The sequence below is a fragment of the Ochotona princeps genome, chromosome 11, assembly GCF_030435755.1.
Source record: "Ochotona princeps isolate mOchPri1 chromosome 11, mOchPri1.hap1, whole genome shotgun sequence".
In the NCBI taxonomy this organism is placed as follows: Eukaryota; Metazoa; Chordata; class Mammalia; order Lagomorpha; family Ochotonidae; genus Ochotona; species Ochotona princeps.
Genome location: NC_080842.1, coordinates 51,796,716 through 51,814,315, shown reverse-complemented (window position 1 = coordinate 51,814,315; position 17,600 = coordinate 51,796,716). Strand labels below are relative to the sequence as shown.

General features: G+C 40.5%; 1 protein-coding gene across 3 annotated transcripts in view; it reads right to left on the bottom strand.

Annotated features, from left to right (window-relative positions):
• The window catches only part of ARAP2 (ArfGAP with RhoGAP domain, ankyrin repeat and PH domain 2), a 150,900-nt gene extending 141,991 nt beyond the window's left edge, over nucleotides 1-8,909 (bottom strand). For all 3 annotated transcript variants that reach the window (XM_004579161.4, XM_058670225.1, XM_058670224.1), the window contains exon 1: nucleotides 7,841-8,909. In XM_004579161.4, the coding sequence (XP_004579218.2) occupies nucleotides 7,841-8,748 (908 nt within the window). In that variant the 5' untranslated portion in view covers nucleotides 8,749-8,909. The remainder of the gene's footprint in view (nucleotides 1-7,840) is intronic.
• Between the last annotated feature and the right edge of the window lie 8,691 nt (nucleotides 8,910-17,600).

The following is a 17,600-nucleotide window of genomic DNA, read 5'->3' as shown; positions in this document are numbered from 1 at the left end:
CTATCAAGATCAAATCTGGTCATTCATAGACAACAGACTCAACGCGGCACTAAACAATAGTAAAACTACTATACCAATGCATGAGGGGGAATCGGGTGTGATCCTGACAACCTCTTAACAGGAGGTCATGTGAGTGGAGCAGGGGGGCACTCCAGAGTGGAGCAGGTGGTAAGGAGGAAGCTTGGATCCCAACCATGAAGACTCCCATACCTTCACCACAAACTATTAACACGAGCAACAAGGACTATATCCCAACTGCCAAGGAGGCCACAGGGAATTGGATGCCCTCGGAAGCCGAGTACTCTGAGGTCACCCACCCTCAACCGGCGCTTCCGCAGGGGATGGAAGAAGTCCAAACACTACCGTGCAGAAACCAACGTCATCGGAAAGACATCCAGAAGCCCTGAGTGGTCCACAGAAACAGAAGAACAATAAACGTCCTTCGGGACCTGGGAGGACAGCTTTCTCTGGTCCGAGCCTGGCTCCACCTCTGGACCCCCGCCCTCCCCCGCAATGACCATCGGGATCGCTCCGAAAACCCCTCATAGCAAACAAACAATCATACAAACTAAAAAAACCTAAAATAAATAGACAAACAACAAAAAGTAGAGATTGGAATCTGACAGGAAGAGCTGGCGTGGATTGGCTCATGCCTCGCTGGGTGGGACACAAAGATTACTCCATGGAATACTACTCAGCTATTAAAAAAAACAAAATGCAGTTCTTTGTGGCCAAATGGGCCAAACTGGAAACCATAATGCTAAGGGAAATGAGCCAATCCCAAAAGGTTAAATACCACATGTTTGCCTTAATTTAAGATGACACGATGTTATGTATAACATGTTATGTTAGGTACGTTATATGTTGTGTATAAACTAAAATTGAAATGTCAATGAGGTGGTCACAGAAGGTGGTTAAGAACTCGCATTTACTTTTAACATATTGGTTACTCATTACTATGTCAATTAATTCCATAATGATGTAAATTTTTGCTGATGGTATGTTGGAGCTTTTAATTGATCGGGATGATACTCTGCTGGCTCTGTCTTCAGACCAGAGAGGGTATACCTAAGAAGCCGTTGAACTTGACTGGACAATAAGATGCTGGACTCTATGTTTGGTATATGCTTGCAATGGGGGAATCTCAACTGAACTTGAACTGTGGTTATGCAACAAGGTGGAGGAATCCACCATGGTGGGAGGGTTTGGGGAGGGGTGGGGAGAATCCAAGTACCTATGAAACTGTGTCACATAATACAATGTAATTAATGAATTAAAATAATTTAAAAAAAAACACTTAGGAAGGGTACAAGACCAAAAAAAAAAAATTAGTCACTCCTCACCATGGTGTTGAGGATTTTCCTGCACAACCCCTCCCACAAAAAAAAAATGTTCTGCACCTTAATTGTCGACAAATGTCTTGTTAGAGTTACAAGCCAGTCTAGATTATCCTAAAATCTGCCAAGATCAGCAAAATTATACTTCAACACAACAAATGGCTAAATACTAAAATGAAATAGACACGAGACAGCTGAATGGTACCTTATAGCCATTTTAAGGTATATAGCAGCCGGTCCTGTATATAAACTAAAATTGAAATGTCAATGAACTAATCATAGGTTGTGGTTAAGAACTTGCTTCTTCTTTTTTTTTTTTTTTTAACATACTGGTTACTCAAAACCATGTCATAATGTTGCAAATTGCTGTTGATGATATATTGGGACTCTTAATTGACTGGGATGATATTCTACCAGCTCTAACTTCGGACCAGAAATGGTCTCCCCAAAAAACTGTTCAACCCATCTGGACAATAAGTAGCTGGACTCTATGCTTGGTATACGTTTGCAAGGAAAGAATCTTGATTGAATTTGAACTGTAATACTGCATCAAGGTGGAGGATTCCACCAGGGGGGAGGGGCGAGGGGAGGGGTGGGGGGATTCCCAGAGCCTATGAAACTGTCACATAATGCAAAATAATTAATAATAAAAAAAAAGTTAAGATACAAATGATTCAGGCCCGGCGGCATGGCCTAGCGGCTAAAGTCCTTTCCTTGAAAGCCCTGGGATCCCATATGGGGGCCGGTTCTAATCCCGGCTGTTCCACTTCCCATCCAGCTCCCTGCTTGTGGCCTGGGAAAGCAGTCAAGGACGGCCCAAGACTTTGGGACCCTGCACCCGCGTGGGAGACCCGGAAGAGGTTCCTGGTCCCGGCATCGGATTGGCATGCACCGGCCCGTTGCGGCTCACTTGGGGAGTGAAACATCGGATGGAAGATCTTCCTCTCTGTGTCTCCTCCTCTCTGTATATCCGGCTTCCCAATAATAATAAAATCTTTAAAAAAAAAATCTGAAAAAAAGATACAAATGATTCTACAAATAACTAATTTGGTAAATGCTGTGTGATTTTCTCATGTTATTTTCATTATTTTTAAGACCCCAAGTCAGTTTTCTCTGAAAACACTAGGAATCTGCAGGTGTTCAGACTGACTGATCTTTTGTAAACACACTTTGCCTGCGCAATGTGATGTGCATGTGGGACCTTTGCAAGTATCCTAAGCTCCATAAATACAGAACTAACAAATTTCTGGAAAAGCAAAAAAAAAAAAAATAACCAATGTTATTATTATGGACAGAAATGTTTCCTCTTCCAAATTCATATGTCGAAATTCTAACCCACAGGTAACTGCTTACAGATAAGGTTTTTCCAGCATAATCACAGATCAATGAGGGCATATTCCAGAATGGCTGAGAACCTTATAGCAGGTTCCCCATCAGAGAGGGCCCTCTCTGCACCCAAGCACTGAGAAGTCCTAGCAACAGACTCCACAGGTAAGAAACCCTGTATCAGACCAAGGCCCTCAGCAGAACTCAATGTGGACAGCCTCTTGATCTTGACTTAACAGCCCTAAAACTGAGAAAATAAATTCCCACTGCTTAATCATTCAGATGATGATATAGTGTTAAGATAGTCGTAGCAGACAAACTAGTTTTGCTATTACAATGAAAATGGTGTTGCTACAATAACATGAGTAAAAATAAAGGGAATGAATAACTGATGGCCAAAATGGAAGATCAGCATAACGACTTTTCAATTTTTTAATCATTAAAATTGCCAAGAAAAGTGGTGGCACAAAGTACAGAACCAATGATCTCCTTCTATGACTTTCACTTACCTATTACTTAGGCAAAGAAGCTATACCATAAAAAATTAACAATAATAACCAAATATATATCATGTTGGTTCATCATTTCACAGAATCTTTTTTTTAATAAACATGCAGTTCTCACAGTAACAGACTGTAAGTCACTGTACAGAGAAGTCAAAAGCAAAGAAAACCCACCACAACCAGCAGGTAGCAGTGGGAAAGTGCCATAAGCTTTCCATAGCATCTAACTAAAACACAGCAATTCAAATGTAAAAGCATGAGACATGGTAACTATGGTACAGATGTCAAAAATGTGATATTTACAATGCATGGATAATGAAGTTATACTCAGGAAAGAGGTTGCAAAAACTGACCTTTGAATATGATGATTAAAAAAGATTTGCAACACGTAGGCCTACAGAATTATCATGAAATTCTCATAATGTATTAGCAAAAGTTGAGCTTATTATGCATCTTTTTTTCAAACAGGATTAAACTTTTCATTAAAACCAAAGTATAAACATAGCTGCACTTCAATTTGTCAAGAGTGTTGAGCAGATGGATATCCTCACCTTCGACAATAAATCTACGATTTAGATTTACTGTAATTATACAATTTTTTTCGTTTTTACAAATATTACCCTGTGTTCTCCTTTTTTAAAGGGAAAAAAATAACTGAATTTTAGAATTACAAAGCCTTTTTTTAAAATACGAAGTGTGATGAATTCCTATGTTTTTCATATTTAGTACAAAAGAGAGACAGAAAGCTCTCATTCACTGCTTCACTCCCCAAACGCCTGTGACCCCCGAGGCCAAAACACAAACACAAATCCCAATCTCTCACCTGGGTGAATTGAGCCATCATCTGCAGTTGCTCAGTGAACACATTACTAGGAAGCTTGAGTCGGGAGCTGAAACCCAGGAAATGAGCCCCCATACCATGCAAGCAGACACTGACATAATCACTAGATTAGACATACATCAAGATTTAATTTTCAATGAAAACCTAAAGGAGAGCTAGAGGTTCAAACTTAGATGCCACACGTGTACTTCCATCACTAGACGGATTTGCACAGCATTCCCTTCCCACGACCCCTGATTCCCTATCTTCCCTTCCCTCAAAACACTCCAAGGCCCTACACCTGAAAGGAAGCGATTGTCCACTTTAAGCAAGGATAAGATTGTTACATGGCGATATTCGTGAATCACTAAACTAGTAAGGAAAAGAGGAAAGATCCTGCTATAGTAACTGCCAGACAATTGCTCCTTCCTGCCTCAAGTACTAAGAGTACTCCCCTGAGAAGGACTATCTTCCTAAGGAAAGGGCCAGGTGCTGAATTCACTTTCTACCTAGAAGGCTCCAAACAGGGCCGGATGCCGTGACCTAGCCTAGTGGCTAAAGTCCTTGCCTTGAATGCACCAGGATCTCATTTGGGTGCCAGTTCTAATCCCAGCAGCCCCACTTCCCATCCAGCTCCCTGCTCATGGTCTGGGAAAGTAGTCGAGGATGGCCCAAAGCCTTGGGACCCTGAACCCATGTGGGAAACCCGGAAAAGGATCTGGGCTCCTGGTTTTGGATCGGCACTGCACCGGCTGTTGCGGTCACTTGGGGTTTGAATCATCGGATGGAAGATATTTCTCTCTGTCTCTCCTCCTCCGTGTGTGTGTGTGTGTGTGTATATAAATATACATATACATACATACATATATATACATATACATACATGTATATACACACATATATATATCTGATTCTGCAATAAAAATACATAAATCTTCAAAAAAAAAAAGAATGTTCCAAAGAACTAGGGAGACCTCAAAGGGAGAAGGAGAAGTTTGCTTTTAATTTGGCCCTCAAGAGATAGGAAGTAAAAACATACCCTCGGGTTCACTGTCTAGCATAGCCCTGCCCAGTTCAGCCCTCCAAAATAGCGGACGCAGCTAGAATCCAAAGAAAACACTAAAGCAAGAACAAAAGCCAATCCACCCGACTTGAGGTGCAGCTGTGTCGGATATAGTGGGAGGAGGAAGCCACAGTCAGGAGAGAGGCACAAAGGTCCTGCATCAAGAAAACACTATGCTCCCTTAACATCTGGAAGCAATGCTTAATTACCAACCACTTTAGAAGTACTGGGCATAATTTTTTTTTTACTTTGCATATCACGGGATACACTAAATATTAAATATAGGTATAACTGAATAGAGAATCACAGACTATAAAGCCCAGTTTTATCGGAAGTCTTATTATAGCATTCCAAACATCTTACAATTACTATTTGCAATACAAGGGAGGACCACAAGTAAAAATAGTGATGCCTAATTTACCTGCCATTTTATGAGCTGAGCAGCATGACTGCATAGTTTCCATTTATTACCATAGTCAGAGGAAAGAAAAGTTATTGTGACTAATCTAGCCAAAAAGCACTCTGAAAATAGTGCTATGATACAGACAATATTTAATTACTTACTACCAGCTTTAATGTTAGCACTGTTCTTACTTGCAAAGATGCATAACCATAGCATGAAGAACAATTCTAAGATGTAAAGCTTACATGCGTAAACAAAGAAGCTAAAAATGTACCACCCTGTCATATTTTGAACTAAAGGTACTTAATTCCAATGTTGAAAGCAGCAGGTACAAAATGTTTTTTAAAAGCAGGAGATGGCATTCCCATGTGAAAGAAACAGCATCCTTATCCTCAAGGACAAAATGCAGGCACTCAAACAAATGCTGTACAAGTTGTGGGAAAACATCTTTTCAAACCTCCCCATGTAATTCAGTTACTTTCACAATTCACTACTCTGTCCAATTCAGTCCCAAGTGCCTCAAGAGTGCATCTGTAGATATTTATCTCTTTGGGGAGTTCCTATGATGCCACATAAAATTTTTTATTATTCCTATTAAGCAAATTTTCTATGTTATTCTATTAATCTGTCTTAATTTAATCAACAGGTGCAGCCAGGACTCTAACAGGAAGTGGTAAAGTTCTGTCACCCATCACAACTAAATACGCATCAAATAGTTTTCTGTAAGATACATGAAAAACGGTACATAGCATCTGAAATTTATACAAAGCTTTTTAGCTGAAGCTAACCTTGTGGCTTCAAAAAAAAAGTCTTATTTTGACAAAGACTCAGTTTCAACACATGTGTTCACAGCGATCATGTCTCACAAGGCAAAACCTTTTGACATCAGAAAACATCTAACTTTTCACTTACATTCCTTTCATTGTTCACACTTACTAAAATATTTTAAAGCTAAAGTGCCATGCAAGAGTTAGTGCCTACAATCCATAGTAAAAATCCAACCCTCACATATGAAATGAACATCTTCAAAAAGGCCTGCAAATGAGTTGTAAAGAAAGTGGGTTCAAGAGTCAAATGGACTGCAATGAATCCTCAGTTCTGTACCTTGGGCAAGTTTTACCTAAGACTCAGCTTCCTCAAAAGTAAAACTGGATAAACATTATCTATTTTGCAGGGACACTGTGAAGACAAAACAATCCATGGAAAATTACTATCCAAATGAGCAAACACTTAAAATGTTTTATAAATGGCACTATGACTTCTGATTCACTCGATAACAGGCACGACTATTGGCACTATGGATGTCTACTGAACGAGTTTATGCTGTAATAGGGGATATTAAGTTAACAGAGTCCTATAGCTCAACGTGTTTTCTCTTTCAGCTACTGCATTTCTACCTTCTCCTTGAACAGATAACTCACACTGCAATCACCAAAGTCACAGAATTCTGAAGCAGTCAAAATTTAAGAGGGAAACAGGGGAATGTTGCAATACACCAGCCTAAGGCCCATGCAGGAAGTCGGAGGGACAGGCTGTGGCACTGCAATAGCAGTCAAACTTCAGCAGTTTCCTGCCTACCAGCAGAGATGAGTGTGTTTTGAGTCCCTAGAAAAAAAACCACAACTACGTATCTCAATGGAACTTGGAAAAACAGATGAAGACTCTGCTGGGCTTGGAATTCAAAGTTGCTTGAGCACATCAGAGAGGTTCTCCTTGGGACACCATTTCCTTTAGATCTGGTTTCAGCATGTACCTGCTAATATCTTTTGCTATGTGACTTCAATATTGGACTCCAGAGTTGCTAGTGGGCTTGGTTTCATGGCGTACCTGTTACTATCTTTTTACGTTTGGTTTCAATACTAGACTAGAAATTCTTAGAGTGGATCTCTTTATGCCTTTCCCACAATCACAGCAATTGGTAAACAGGAAAAACAGATGTGCGTTCATTAAATATTGCCAAGCATTGTGTGTGTGTCAAGCAGATACAAAATACAAAAACTGAAAATGTGTTCCCTACCAAATAACAAATAATTCAGTGGTAAATAAATATTGGAATTGCCAGGATGGAAGCCTCTGATAATGGCTGTGAGGGAAGGATGGGAAGGGACATGTAGCCAGAATCAAGGAAAAGGAAGTCCCTCCAGTTAAACAAGAGAAAGCTAAAGGGCCCTAGGCAGTCAAAAGCTGAATATGACTCTGACATATAATATCATGACAAATGTCATTGGAGAAACATTTCATAAGAGAACATTTAAACAAACATTTTAAGAGAACAAAGTAAACATTGATGGCAAAAGTCAATAAATGAAAATATATCTGAACAACAAAAAAAAAAACCCTAAATTGCCCCCAAATTGGATATTGACAGTATACCATAAAGAACCTTACCTCCCTGAAGCTCCTTTTGTTGGCCCTGGAATCTCTGGTACAGGCCGATGCCTTAACAGAAAAGAGCGAGACGGTCTTGAAACCAACTTACTGCGACTTCTCATGGGTGCCAAACTTGGCGATGATGGTATGTACAAATCATTTATAACCATTTCCCCTTGAAATTGAAAGAATGGGTATGGTGTGGATGGTTCTAATACACCATTGGATCCATTTACAGAATTTGTGTCTGATGCTGAGGAGCCAAGGGGAGAAAGACACTCCGAGTCCATAGTAGGCAGCTTTTGGATAGTGTCCAACATCAGCTCAGCTTTTTCCGCTTCCTGCTGTTCAGTTGCACAATCCACAACCTTCTTTGCCATCAAAGATGCTGATTTAATCTTTTCACTACCAAACACAGAATCCTGAGAAGAATCCAAATTCGGGTGCAGTTCTTGATCTGGAATGGGAAACTCATGTTGAGGAAGTGACAGCTTACCGTCTGACTTAAGAGACTGGCTCTTTCCCATAGTAATTTCATTTTGCTCAAGACTTTTGGTAACAGCCTCCAACTGCGTTGAGCTATGTGGGTGAACACTATGAGAGTTGGAGATTTCTCGACCAACGTTCTGAGCAGAAGATGGAACACGACAATCCTTGGAAGAGTCGTCATTCTTCTTTGTTTTATGAACATTCGCATAAACTGGGATATCCGGCATCTTTGACAAGATCATCTGTAACTGTTTCAGTATTCTCCTGCGATGTCCCGTGGGTGATATTCCAATTTTGAGTAGCACACTATCATCAATCGCAGCACAGGCCTTCACAGTATGAAAGCCAAACTTGTGGAAATGTAAGAGATACTGCTCCAAATTGATACTCATTAGGAAATCTTTGATATCAACATTTACTTCACTGACTGAGGACATAATGGTGGCTTCATTCCTAAGGTGAGTTATCAAAAGGAGCACAATGAGATATAAAAACAAGGAGACACACTTCTCGGTTCACTTTTTGCTTTCACTCAGGACAAAATTAAAAAAGCTTGTCCAAGTTTTGCTGTTTCTACGATGGCAGGTTTATGTCTTTAAGCCTACAAAAAATAACAAAGAATGTATTATAATATTTAATTACTATAACCTGGCCTCATACAAGCAACATTCTCTGTAGAAGCACGCTGAAACTAGGACAAACAATGCTTGGAACTTGTGCACACTTTGCACGCCCTAGAAAGTCAATCCCTGGGCACAGTGCAAAGAAAGAGGACAGAAACAGAAGAGTAGTATCAAACTATCATTTTCAGTAAGCTAAAAAGTGACTATGAGACAATGACAGAATGAACCATGATCAAAATGTTATTCCACTTGTGAAATAACAGGGTGGTAAGGATAAGCACCTGTGGAACAGGATTATACTGCACCACAGAAGTTGTTATTTCAAGTAGAATTATTAGATAGCCAAGTTAGATTTCTCTTTTAAAGGGTTAATGTTGGGGCTTGCACTGTGGCACAGCAAGCAGGTAAAATCACTACCTGCCCATGCCAACAGCCCCTGGGCATGTACACCAGCTTGAATCCTGCCTGCTCTGCTTCTGGTCCAGCTCTCTGCTCATGTGCCAGGAAGGCAACTGAAGATATACCAAATCCTTGGGCTGCTGCAACACACATGGGAAACCCAGGAGAAACTCCTGGCTCCCAACTCTATTCAAATCCAGGTCTGGCTAGGGACATGATTTGGGAAGCGAACCAGCAGAGGAAGCTGTCTCTCTGTCTCTCTGTCTCTCTGTTTGTCTATCGCTCTCCAATTATACATTTCAAATAAACAAAATCAATCATTTTTAATGGCCAATATTCTATTGACCAAAAAAATTAGAGCATTCAGAGTTCCCTTTTATCCTGCACAGAAATATTTAATCTAACTTGCCTAGTGACTGACTAGTCTCAAAAATAAATATCCAAATAAAACCTAGGAAATAGAACTATACATCAAGTACTTAGGCCCCAGCATGCACCTGGAAGACCTGGAACAAGCTCCAGGATCCTTCCTTTGGTATGGCACAGCCTTGACCATTTCGACCATTTGCAGAGTGAATCAACAGATAAAAGATCTCCCATATTCTCATTCTTTCCCAGCACCTCCTCTCTTCTGTAACTCTGCCTTTCAATTACACACACACACACACACACACATACACACAAATCTCCAAAAAACTGTGTCCCAAAAGGGCACTGAAAGATATCTTGACTTACAAGATTTAGCTCATTTTTCTCATTTATGTGCTTATTTATTTGAATGAATATTTACATAGAGAAAAGAAGAGAAAGAGAGAGCTTCCATCAACTGATATACTGCCTAAATAGGTACAACTACCATGGCTGGGACAGGCCAAAGCAAAGTGTTTCACTGGAGTCTCCAACATCGGTACAGGGACCCAATCATTTGTATTATCTTTCTACTACTTACTTGTATAGTGGCTTCAGCAGGGAACTGGATTGTAAGTAGAACAGTCAGGAAAGGAACTAAACCAGCACTCACATGTGTCACTGATGTTGGCAGACTGACCATCCACTATGCTATAGTGTCACCCAATTAGTTACTGTTTTTTTTTTTTAATTTATTTATTTTTATTAGAAAGGCAGATTTACAGAAAGAAGGAGAAAAAGAGAAAAAGATGTCTTCCATCTCTCCCCAAATGGCCACAACAGCTGGAGGTAAGTCAATACAAAGCCAGGAGCCAGGAGCTTCTTCTGGATATCCAACACAGGTGCAGGGTACCAAGGCTTTAGACCATCCTCTACTGCTTTCCCAGGCCACAAGCAGAGAGCTGGAAGGGAAGTGCAGCAGCCAGGACAAAAACTGGGGGCCATATTGGAATCCAAGCATATGCATGGTAAGGACTTAGCCACTAAGCAATCAAGCCAGGCCCCTATTAGTTTTTCTTAAGAATAACTAAATATGGAAAGAATCAAGATGGCAGAATACGGTAAGAACATGTTTAAACGGACGGAAAAACATTTAATCAGGATGAAGCAGAGAGGACACATTCCAGGAAATACAAAAGGACAGAACAATAGTGGAGGGGTACGTGGAGACTGACAGACACAGGAAAGCAGAGGACACAATGGTGTGGTGTTGCAGTGACTGATACTCCAGCGGCATTCAGCAAACAGCAGCGATCTCAACTCCACCAGCAGCCGGAACTCCACCAGCAACCAGGTGGGAAGGGACTTTCACTGGGAACTTGGGAGGTAAACCCAGACAAAGAACTGTCCGTCCTCCTGGTCCGTTTGATTTGACCACGAGCAGAGACAGAGCAGCAGATCCCAGATGGACAGTGCGAGAACAGGGCAGATTTCACAGTCCAGTCAGCTCCCTAGGGCTGAATTGGGCACCATTTTGTGTAAGGAGGCAAATGCAAGGGGAAAGGACTGAGCATACACTGAGCTGGGAGTGAACTCATTTTTGACTCAATGAACTGCATCAACGTGGCATGCTACAGATTCCACCCAAGACAGGTCCAGGTGGCCCTCAGATCTGACGGGCAGCAGATCAAGAACTCTAATTGTGGTACGTCAGGCACCATTTTGTACACTGTGGCAACAGCTTTAGGACTGCAGGGAACAATAGTGAACTGCACTTGTGCTGAGCTCGCTAGAACTCACTGAGTTCTGTGGATTGCACTGGTCCTGCAGGAAAATAATACCGACTGTGGCATCATACCAGTCAAAATAGGTCTGTGTGGTACCCAGACCTAACATCCAACAGGTTCCAACAAGATCAGCACCACCAACAACCTAGCTACATAGGACACCTGGTGTTTCTCTAATCCTGGGACCTGCTCCAACCGGAAGTGGGAGAAAGGTTGCAGAAACAACAGTGCAGCCTCAACATGGTATCACAGGAGGTGGAGAATTGAACCAGGAACTGGGGCTGTGGAGACCACGATGGAAATCTAACATAAGAACCCAGACCTGGAACTCACTGGAGGTTGTGGCACAAGTGGCTGCAAGTAGAAAGTTGTGTACCAACCACAATAAGTAAAAACACATTGTAGACCTGTGGGTGACAAAGCTGAGAAACCTGCCCCAAGGAGAAGTTTCTGTTAACCAGAAGTACAATGACCAAGAGCAAAAGAAGAGACAAAGGCACAATGAATATTACCAAAAAATTCCCTACAGAGGAGCAAAACCCTATGCCAACCTCAGAATTAACTGTGGAAGACATCGAGAAAATGGGGCATACAGAATTCATACAACTCATTTTAAAGCTTCTGATCAAGAATGAGAAACATATACAAGAATTCAAAGAATTTAAGGAAGCAATAAAGCAAATCAAGGCTGATATATCAGAAATTAAGAACACAGTAGAGCAAATTAAAAGTACCATGGAGAGTCTCCAAAATAGAATGAAGCAAGCAGAAGAATCTCAGAATTGGAAGATATTTCTTGTCATCAGGGGGAAGCAAACAAAAAGCTGGAAGCAGAGCTGGATCAGGCCAAAAGAAGTATTCAAGAATTGAAAGACACTATTAAGAGGCCAAATATAACAGTTATGGGAGTCCCAGAAGGTGCAGAAAGAGAAGCTGAGTTTGCAAATGTATTTAATGAAATAATAAAGGAAAATTTTCCTTATCTAGAGAAAGAATTGGGAAACAACATCCAGGAGGGGCACAGAACTCCCAACAGGTTTGATCAAAAGTGATCTTCACCAAGACACATGATCATCAAGCTCTCTTCAACTGAACATAAGGAAAAAATCCTGAAATATGCACATGAAAAGAATCAATTGACATATAAAGGAATGCCAATTAAACTCACAGGAGATCTCTCACAGGAAACTCTACAGGCAAGAAGAGAATGGAGTGACATATTCCAGATTCTAAAAGAAAAAAATTGTCGGCCTAGGATAACATACCCACCAAAACTTTCTTTTGTCTTTGAAAATGAAATAAAATTCTTCCACAGTAAAGTTAAAAGAATTTGCCTCTTTCAAACCTGCCCTACAAATGGTACTTCAAGATGTTCTCTTGACAGAGAAGAGGAATAGCACCTACCAAAATCACAGGCAAATGGGAAGAAAATCCCAGTAAAATGACAACAGAAGACTAAACCAATGAACAACCCATTCCTAAAATGACAGGACCAAAGTACCATCCATACATATTAACCCTGAATGTAAATGGCTTAAGTTCAATCAAACGTCATGGATTAGTAGACTGGATTAAAAATCAAAACCCATCTATTTATTGTCTAGAAGAGACACACTTCACCAACAAAAATCAGCAGAAACTCTATCGCATGGGTTTTGTTTTCTGTTAGTTTCATCTCTTCAAAACACTTTCTTCTGATTAAATCATTCAATGAATCATACATCATACAATAGCATCATTTTCTTCAAGAAGGTTCCTGATTTTCATTTCTTCAGCTACACGTTAGTCATTTAGTAGCATGTTATTTAACTTCACGGTGTTTTTAATTTCTTTTTTCTCCCTGATGTTGATTTTGTTTTGTGGCTTTTCATTTAAGGGGATGTACAGTAGTTGTGTAATGGACACTGTCATATCTAGTAACATGTCATTTAACTTCATGGCATTGTAAATTTCTATTTTTCTTTCTATTGTTAATTTTGTATTATGGCTTTTCATTTAAGGGAATGTACAGTAGCTGTGAAATGAGAGGCTAACATCCAGATGTGAGGATACAATGTAGTATGCATTTCTACTTCCAGACAAAGATGGACTTACAATGAAACTGTTCACTATATCTTGACAATAGGATGCTGGACTCTGTCATTGTCCATGCCCGCAATAATGGACATATGACTGTGTATGAAGAACTAAATGTTAGTAATTATATAGAGGAACTATGTGGGGGGAGGGAATTGGGAAGGGGATAAGGCAAATGCCAGGAGCCTATGGAACTGTATCATAAAATGAGGATAATAATAATAATAATAATAAAATGTAAAAAATAATAACTAAATATAAATAACTTTCTCCTTCATTACATTTTCTTTCAAAGACTCTTTAAGAGCAAATATGACATATTTTGCAGGTCATATTTTTCCTTATAAAAGGCAGTTCTCTATATAAATGGCATAAATATATAAAACCAGTTGAAGGATCAGTTAATTCTTAAGCATATTTCACAAGAGGAAACATGCTAATATGAAAATAAAAGGAAAAACTTTTAAAGGTCACAATTTCCTTCAAGAAGCAGATTCGTATATGTTCATTAATGCCAAGCAACAAAATTAAACTTTAAGGGAAAAAAGAACAGTCAATGCATCTAGATGGTGGTTATATGAATGCGTTTAGCTAATGAAAACATATGTATACAAACTCAGTACAATGTACTTCAACAAAAAAGCAGGTAACATACAGAAGACTTACAGACTGAAGCAGTAAATTGAGACACACCCAAATAAGTAAACGTCTCCAAGTAAGCTCCAATGCAATGGCTCTGGAAATCATGTCCTATAACAGCTTTCCAGAAGGCACTACTGGAACTCTGGGCTTTACAGGCCAACTGCTCATAAACTAATACCTCAACTGTTTAGAAATATCATCAAACTTTGACAAACAGGTACAGAGTCAGAGAGGAAGCAAACATCTGTAGGGGTCACACTGTAGGAGCAGAGACGCAAAAACACAAACAAGAGATGAAAGGCAGGAAATACCTAACCTGTCAAATGTTAAAAAAAAAAAAAATTGAGCCTCAGCCTCACACATAGATCCAATCCTCAGATTCAGACAAACCACCCCAGTAACAGTTATTTGGTAAATTAATATACTAATTTTACTACACATTACAAGAGGAAGTAGTCTTTGTCAGTGGAACAACAGTAGGTATAAGGTTCATAGAGGATGGAGTTAAAAGATGTTTCATCTGCTGAAAAAATGCTTGAAGTCCATGCATACAAGCAGTCATTTGTCATATTTGTGATTTCTTAGGAAAGTGAATGTTACAGAGGGGTTTCCAACAGTTCATGGAAATGCAGTTTAAAGATGGACCTTTTTTCTTGGGTAGAATAAACAAAAACTCATATTCTGGCTCACTAGTCTTCAGAAAAGAAAAAAAAAACTGTACTATAACAAAAGCAAGTTTAAGAGATGGTCTCTATGGTAATAGTGACAACCTCTCGCACCAAAGTCCAAAGTCCAGAGGACTATCACATGGCAGCCCTTACATTCCAAGTCAGCAGGCTGCTACTGACTTTGTGTTCCCCAAAATCTGACTCCTGAAACCATAACTTTTCAATGTGACTCTACTTAGTGACAGGTTCTCCAAGGAAGTAATTAAGGTTAGACATAATGAGGACAGCACCTTGCTCTGATACAACTGGTTCTTTATAACAGACTCTAGAGAGCTTCCTCTCCCCTTCCAGCCTCTTAGTGAGGATACAACAAAAGAGCAGACTTCTGCAAGCTAGGAAGAGGGCCCTCTCCAGGAACCAAATCAGTCATCAACTTGATTTTGGACACCCCAGCTATCAGAATTTTGACAAAATAGGTTGTTGTTAAATCCACAGTCTGTGGTACGCTTTTTGGCAACGACATCGTCTAATACACTCCTTCATGCACCATCCTTCGTCTCATCACCTCTCTTGCCTAGGGGACAGTAACAGTCTCTGGCTAAATCTCTCAGACCAAGCTCCAAGTCATCAGTAAACTATCACCAATCTAACCATAACATATCACTCACATCCTCAAGCATCTTAGTGCTCACATCACATTCTGGTCTCCATCCAATAACAGCATCGGGTAGGATTGACAAAAACAGCAATTATGTGCCAAACACTATACCTGGTTTTCATCTCCTGCAAAACAGGTGTTCCTATGCACTAAGTCCACACTGACATTCAACTGGTGAATCTGGCAACACCCTTTAGTCACTTCAGTCATTATTATCATTCTGCTGGAGCAACAAGCTGCTCAACAGCCACATTCTTTCTGTGTATACTGTGATTTCCTATAGACCATGTAAAATCTGATGTCAGGTGTTACCTCCTCTGTGAAGACTTGCAAATGCCCCCTTAAAACACAGTGGATCTCTCTTTTCTCTGCATGTCAATAGCTGCAATCCTGGAACTCTGCCAAGTGCTTGGGACATGGATTCGAGGTGGGGAGAAGTCAGCAGAGATGGCAGGAGCTGAAAAGTCTTTACAGTTTGTTTTTCCTGCATGTGCCCTTTGTTATAATCCACAAGGACTTCTTCCTGTGACTGTCCCTGTATTCTTCCTAGGGTAGACAGAAGGACATAAACACCAAATGCTCTACCCAAAACCATCTTTTTCTATTCTAATTCACCATGCTGAATATGGCTACTGAACCTGATTCCTTTTTGGAACATTAAGACACTCTCCTCTAACAGGCTGTCACATCCTGTCAGCACTTTACTGAGAGCTCCAACCTCCAATCACATGACTTTTTAACAATCAAGGATGTTTTCTGGTCCAGTTCTTTCCACAGGGCCTCTGCCCCTCCAAATACATCCTTTTATACAAAAAAATGGGAATGTCTAATTCAATTGAAAAAGTTAAAGGTGCAAATTCTAATATAAAATTACAGTCTAGGGCCTGGTGTGGCAGCCTAGCAGCTAAATTCCTTGCCTGGAACATGTCAAGCTCCATGTGGGCACTGGTTCTAATCCTGGCGGCCCTGCTTCCCATCCAGATCCCTGCTTGGGGTCTGGGAAAGTAGTCAAGCATGGCCCAAAGTCTTGGGACCCTGTACCCATGTGGCGAGCTCCTGGCTTCAGAACAGCACAGCTCCTGCTGTCATGGCCACTTGGGGAGTGAATCATCGGACAGAAGATTTTCCTTTCTGTTTCTCTTCCTCTCTATATATCTGACTTTCCAATAACAATTTTAAAATACTTTATAAAAGATTAGTCTTCCACATTTTCATGTCCATTGGTTTTCCAGGTGCCACTCCACAGATCTGTGTGTGGTACAGCAACAACAGCAGACAGCAGTGCCCAGGAATCTTTATGTATATATCCCTCCAATGGTGACTGAGATGCTTATTCAATTGTGTAATTACCAAGTAAATTACTTACCTTCTCCCTCCCCACCCCTGAAATGCTTTACATCATTCCATTCAGGTCTAAGCTCATTAATCTCCTATCCTTGGATAAAGAATGTTTCTAACACATTGCACACAAGTCTGAAACCAGCTTGGGTTCAATCTCACCTTCTCCATTTCTAGCACCACATGACCATGATGGTGTCTGCATCTCTCTTCTGACAGAATGAAAACACTAAGATACTTCAGCATTGACAAAGATGACATGAGATAACCCAGCTTAGTGATGCCCAGTAACATGTATTCCTATATTTTGTTTTAAAAAAGATCTGTTTGTTTTTACTGTAAAATCAGATATACAGAGAGGAGGAGAGATAGAGAAGAAGATTTTTCCGTTCGCTGATTCACTCCCTAAGTGACCTCAACGGCCAGTGCTGCGCCGATCCCAAGCCAGGAGCCAGGAACTTCTTTCTGGGTCTCCCACACGCGTGCAGGGTCCCAAGGCTTGGGCTGCCCTCGACTGCTTTCCGAGGCCACAAACAGGGAGCTGGATGGGCAGTGGGGCTGCCGTGATTAGAACCAGAGCCCATATGGGATTCTGGGCGCGTTCAAGGCGAGAACTTCAGCTGCGAGAACTTCAGCTGCTAGGCCATCATGCTGGGCCCATATTTCTATATTTTTCAACACCAGTTATGTCTTCATAGCTGAAATTTTCTGTATTCTTCAAGCTCTAATACAAATATAATTTCCTTCAAA